The 6,605-nt window shown below is 45.1% G+C and overlaps 1 protein-coding gene across 1 annotated transcript; it reads right to left on the bottom strand.

Annotated features, from left to right (window-relative positions):
• Positions 1 to 5,051: 5,051 nt before the first annotated feature.
• On the bottom strand, positions 5,052 to 5,381 carry LOC106527943 (extensin; the record flags this gene model as incomplete). Its single annotated transcript, XM_014022968.1, is given in 1 exon segment — positions 5,052 to 5,381. A coding segment is annotated over 1 exon segment (330 nt), but the record flags the coding sequence as incomplete, so codon positions are not given.
• Between the last annotated feature and the right edge of the window lie 1,224 nt (positions 5,382 to 6,605).

The raw sequence follows: 6,605 nt of genomic DNA on the forward strand, positions 1-6,605 counted from the left end.
CTCCTCAACTAAAACACTCATTTGAAGCTTTTAACTGTCTAAATATTACAACTCCAAGTAAAATTTAAAGTTATTTCATGTTCCTGTCGATCACTAAGCACCAGCTTTTTAAAGAAAAACTTTGAGAAATATAGATTAAAGTTAATCAGCTTGGACATTATGTTCTTCAAGCCTTTTTATTTTGCTCTTTTGCTCATCGGTCACTAATTAAAATGTAACTTCGAAGCATGAACTAACATCATTTAAGGTCGGTTAATGAGGAGCGCTGGCTAGTTTTTTAACTTTGAGGTGGTGTTTAAATTATAACGTGAKCAACAACGCAAAAAAATAATTGGATCTGAGCAAAACACTGGAAGTGAGCATTAAGTGATGCAGTGTAAACGTATCGAGGAGTATAACTCATCAGCACCAGTGCACGCTGAAGGTCATGACTCAAAGACGTCAAGATATATGAAACTCTGGTTCACTGAATCAAGAAATAACACAAATGCGCTGATCCTTTAGATCAATACTTCGACATAACAGCAAAATGACTTTCTCGTTTTATTTTCTCAGTACAGGAATGTTTCCATGATGTCTTCAAAATAAATAGATTTACTTGTATGCAGATGCACTCCCAGTCCTGAACCCTACCAGACCTGCTTCATTTTCCATACGGGCTTCAGATGCATTGAAAAAGCTGCATCTTCATCAAAAATGAATTATTCCCCTCTCAAGAAAGACATATCTAGAAGCACAATGAGGAAGACCTCATTGACATGTGAAGCATGGAGGAGAGGAAAGCAGCAGCATCACGTCCTGTCAGGAAAACAATATTAATGAATGCTGCAGAGATCTGTATGTGTGCGCGCCCAGCTGACCCCGTGTCAGCCCACTCTGACCGACCCCTCTGAAAGTTGGCTGAGGACAAGAAATGAGCCAGGCGGATCAACTCCCAGCTTCCTGAGCAGCATCAGAGGCCAAGACGAGTTGTTCCAACTGTCAAACCTGTGTGAATCTTTGCAGGATGGGACACTAAACCTCAACAAAATTACTTTCTTGTTTTTGATTTTTTTTTGTTCCCAGAATAGGAATATTCATAATAATTTCTGATTTTTGCTACTTGTTTTGTTAGTTTAGGTGTGTTTTACTGAAGTAGTTGTGTTCTATGGGTGCCTTAAAAGGTTAAAAAACAAAGGAGACATGATGTACGATTTTTAAGCTTTCGATCAGATGTTCCAGTCTGTCCCTCACGAGCCCTTGCCTGGTGTGGCCGCATTGCATGCAGCTCATCTACTACTGTTGTACCATTGTGCATCAGCTTWTACCAGCCATGTATTTTCACATTTCTGAAGTGCTAACATAAATGCTGTGCTGGGAGAGCGGCGCTAACATAAACAAAAGATTGGGAGGGRGTTTCCAACAACAGCTTATAAACAGCTCATTCAGAAGGGAGCTCATAGGCAGAACTGAAAAGYTGAAATTTCATCATCTGAGATTTATTTTGTGAATTAAATCAAATGAACATTTTTGTATAGTCCACGGATGGATCCTAACTTGTTCAAGGACCACATAAAAGGTCCTTTTTAACAATTAATAGTTAAAAACATTATATATTTTGTTTAAAAAAATCTAGTTCCTCTGAATAAGAACAACCAATCTAAAATCAATGGGCCTCATGCAAGAACATGTTCGTATTCTTATCCTAAATTTCTCCCTTTTGTTCGTAGAAAGGGTTCGTACGAACATGCTARGTCAGATTCAACAAACACTTCTATCTTCTGGAAACGTGCGTAAATGAGCTGCGTAAATTCCACCTGGTCGTATCCAGCTGCACGTGCACGCGAGAGGAGATTAGCATAATTACCACCCCAAAAACACCATATAAGGCTATGTTTCCTGCCTCAGATATCAGGAAGTGTCTATTCATGAAAATGACAGCGAAAACTGAAAAAATAAAAACTTTACGAGTTCAGAGATTGAAGTCCGTCTGTCAGAGATCCAGACAAGAAAATCTCTCATGTTTAGCAGCTCAGCTGTGGGATAAAAAGAGCTGCTAAAAGTATAAACAACCGTGTTAAATCATTTTCATTTATTCAGAAGCCGCAGCGCAGCGCTGCGCACCGTCAACCCCCCCCACCCACCAGCGCGCTGCGCGGCGCAGGTGGTCTCAGTTGCGGGTCTGAACTAAGCATTTTAAAATGTTTTTAAAATAAGTCTGGCACTTTGGAGAAAATCCTGGACTTGATCATGTATCCCCTCTGGTCTGGGAACGTCTTGAGTCCCCCCAGGACGAGCTGGAAGGTGTAGCAGGGGAGAGGGGGGTCTCTCTGCTGCTGCCCCCGCACCCGATCCCTGATAGGCGGCGGAAAACGGACGAACGGACAATTTATGTTAGTCTAAATTATTACATTTAAAATTATAACTCTAATTCAAGCAGAATAGCCTATTGTCAACATAATTATGGAGTGTGATTTATTTTCAACTCAAAATATCTTCAAACTAACAAAGAATAAGGTTATTAATGAAGAAAACCCGTCTGGATAACAGCAGACTGGCTGCTCGTAAAATATACGACAGGTCTGGACCACTCGTGAATTTTATCCTTATCTGAAAAAAATCTTAGAATACGAAAACATTGGTGAATGCCACAAATTCTCCTAAATCACTCGTACGCACAATTTAAGAACAAATCTGTGCGTACGAACGGTTTTTGCATGAGGCCCAATGTTCTCAACTAAAGATGGAATTTCTCAGGAGGTTACATTCATAGATATATTTTTAATCAAATATATAGTTAATTCCATCCAAACATACATACATTATCTTCCATTTTATCAGAAGTCGAGTCATGGGGGCAGCATATTGAGCAGGAAAGTCCAGACCTCTCTTTCTCCAACCACCTCTTCCAGCTCTTCTGGGAGGACTCCAAGGCGTTCCCAGGCCAGCTGAGAGACATAGTCTCTCCAGGGTGTCCTGGGTCTTCCTTGGGGTCTCCTCCCGGTTGGACATGCCTGAAGCACCTCCCTCCAAATACTCTAGTTTTTTCTCACAGACCAATTTATTTAAACTAATTTGTCATGAAAAAGCAATTAAAGAATAGCATTGGATAATACTACAGTAAATGAGTTTGTAATTGTGCTTGTTTTTATCTTTATTTCTATTTTTTTGGTAATTATAATTACAGGTTTTGTTCACAAAAGCATACGTCAACAAGCAAATAAAACTGCTTTAACACACATAGAAGAGGTGATGACTTTACAATTGACAAAGCTCAATGTAAATGTTTTTAAAATGTATATTTTGACTTTTTTTAAATAAAATGACAGGCATCTTTTGTGAAGGGAAGTGTCACCATTACATTTAAAAATTGAATTCATTTGAACCCCAACATTTACCGTAAAATATTACTTCATCCATTGTTGTTTCTATTGCTAACAAACAATTACATTCCACTTGATTGGGTGTTTCCTTATGTAGGTAAAAGTCTGCTTAACAACCTGTTAAAATACATCAGAATGCAGGAAATGGCACCCAGCTACTTCATTTAAACTTTTCTGGGGGAGGACCCCCAGACCCCTGCCAGTGTTTCTGATGCCTCTGAAACACGTAAAAATAATGTAAGGACAATTTKTGTTACTCCATGTGTAAAGATAAAGAACACATTAGAAGTGGACTGTTGTGGAAGTGCAGATGGTTTCACTTCTTATTTCTGGTCTCTGAACGTCACYGAATCAGTCATATTATCTGAAAAATTACAAAATGAACATCTGTTGGCAAATCCTTAACTCTTGTATTATCATAGTTTTCAAACTATCATTTTTACAGCCGTATCATAAAATTTCTGTTGTGGATTTTAGTTTTGATGTGCCACCCCTAGTTTTCAGTGCCCCCCATGGCCCCCCTGAATAAAAACTCTGCAGGCGCCACTGCCTCCCGCATCTTTTGGCTCCTCCACACCTCCCGCACCAGCAGCTTCACGGCGAACGTCTGTTTTGTTTCTCTTTCAACTAAATTGGATTTTAATGAATTCTGCAATGAATAACCAAACGAGAAATTATTTTCCAATATCCTCCCGTGATATCGCCCTCTTCCTCTGTATTAGTGAAATTAATACTCGGAGCGTGCTGAAGGTGCTGCATCAGGTGACGCACAATTTGATTAAGAGTTTAGTTCTCAGCAAATCAGGTGCTCAGGCACAACCAGGCCATCTTTTTCATTCTTAAAGCAGGGGGAAATAAATAAAGAAAAGAATCCCTCAGGCACCAAGCAGAATACTAAATCACCAGAATTTGATTAGCGTACCGGGGCAGGGGCCTTTGCCACCAGAACCCCCCACCCCCACCCCCATGTGAGTTGTGTAGCTCTTTGAGGAGCACAGCGGTCCTTCATGTTGTGGAGCTGATCTAATGTTTGGAGTGTATGAGGTTCAAATAAATATAGATTTAATATTTATTCCTTTGTGACTCTGCAGTGTTCTTGTGCAGTGATATGAAAAAAGTGTGAATGCCTCTCTGTATGTATCAGATTCTATATGCAGCTAAAGTAAGACAAATGTTGGTCATTCTGAAGTGAAGTTTAAGGAGAGACCAAAGTCCTTGTAAAATTTTGTCATGTAGCAGACAGTTTTATTATTATATAATCTTTGTGTAATTAAGTTGTATTATATTACTATCTAGCCCCGCATCTGATTAAATTTTGGGAAATAGCTAATTCAAGATGGCTGCCACAAAAAATAATGCATCCATCATTTTTTACAAACACGGAACTAATTTGGTGTCATGGTAGCTGATTAATTCCTAACACCCAGTGACCCACGCGACCCTGAAAAGGAAGAAGCGTGTACAGAAAATGGATGGATGGATGGATGTTACAGATTGTGCACAATCATTGCTTAAAATGTTATTCACTGTGCACGGTAAACCCAAGTTTGGATGGATGTTAATCATAAAGCTGCAGTTTTACTTCATCTAATAACTGCTCCCATTGTACAGGCAATGTGCCAGACAGTTATATCCATGCACTCTGGCTCTGTCCGCCTGTCCAGAGGTTTTGGGTCCGGGTACCGGGGTTGGGGGTTCCGGAGCGGGGGTGACGCTGCTCTCGCTCTGGGGAGGGCCTTGGTGGTTCTGGGGGAGGTCTTCTGGTGGCTGCATGTGGGCCCTCGGGTAGTTTGTAGCGGCGGTCATGGGTCGCTGGTCCGGTTGCCTGGCCGTGCTGGGGCGGGTCCAGGGTGGGCGTGGGGGGCTTGGGGCTCTGGGGGCGTGCCGCCCCTGGGCTGTGGCTCTGGTGGGGCGGGGTCTTGGGCTCTGGCGGGCGGGTTGCCGGGCCCTGGGCCGGTGTGTGCCCTGGTGTCCGGCTCTGGGCTGGGGGCCTCTGGTGCGCTGGTGGTCTGCGGTTCTCATGGGCTGGGGGGTAGGGTAGGCTGGGGGCGTGACATGGAGCTAGTGGGGGGGTCAACCCAGCCTGGGTGTCCTTGTGTTATATGTTCTGATAGTGGCCCGAATGTTGGGGTGGGTGTAGCATGTCTTCTGGGGTGGTATTGGGTTGGTGGCCGTTGGTGGTGGCTGGGGGCCGTGCTGGGCTGGCTGGTTGGCCCCTTTGCTGTGGTGGGGCCCCCCTGGGCGCCCACTTGCTCTGTCGGCGGTTGGGTGGGCGCTCTTGGCCGGGCCGTCCTTGCTGGGGTGCGGTGGCCTCTCTGGGATGCGGGCCGGCTATGGGGCTGGGGTCGAGTTTTGGGGGTCTGGGTGGCTCTGGGGGGGGTGTTGGTCCCGGTTTCTGGTGGCCTTCGGGGCTCCATCAGTCCATGGTCTGGGGTTCCGTGGGCTTGGCGGTCTGCCTGGAGGGAGAGGTACTTGGGCTGCTCTTCCTGGGTGGGAAGAAAGGGAGGGCTTACTGGGGCCAGCGGGGGAGCTGACTTCCTGTGGGAGCGTTTTGCTCCCTCAGTTTATTCTCCCCATCCCTCGCCGCACACCTCCATCTTCTTCAATTTTAACTTCACCCATGTAGGGTTTTTMGGGGGGGGCACAGTTGTGTTATAAGAGCAACAATATTACATTTGTATTTGCCATAACCACCTGGGCCGCAAATTTTATTGTACATCTTAGACATTCACTCGTAACATTTTCATGAAATTCACATATAGGAACTTACGGTAGACACTCATGGCTATGGGTGGCCGGATGGCACCACTCTTGCCTCCTGTGCCTGTGCCCACCCCCCAAGGTTTGCATATAGACACATAAGGATTTGGGTTAGAGTAGTGGTGGAGAGGAAACTGGAACCACGCCGGCCTCTGCCTCTTCTTCTTTACTTTTTTTAATTGCTCTTTAGAACAACACGCACCAACAGTACATCTGGGGGTGGGGGGTGTGGGTGTCAGGGTCTTTATTCCCATCCCGTTCCCCGACTGCCATTTGGGGAGGGGGTCCTGAAGAAGGGCGGACCGCCGGGTGCGGTCCTGGGCTGTGGGTGGGCTCGGGGCTTGGACGGTCGCCGGGGGCGGGGCTGGCTCTCCATCCTCCCTGGTGCTGCCTGGTGCTGCTTGGTCTCCTGAGGTGTGGCTGTTGGTTCCTGTGGGTGGCCCACTGGCCGTGCTGGGTTCCGGGGGTGGACGGCTGGGGGGT

This window comes from Austrofundulus limnaeus, unplaced genomic scaffold (genome assembly GCF_001266775.1).
Source record: "Austrofundulus limnaeus strain Quisiro unplaced genomic scaffold, Austrofundulus_limnaeus-1.0 Scaffold352, whole genome shotgun sequence".
In the NCBI taxonomy this organism is placed as follows: domain Eukaryota; kingdom Metazoa; phylum Chordata; class Actinopteri; order Cyprinodontiformes; family Rivulidae; genus Austrofundulus; species Austrofundulus limnaeus.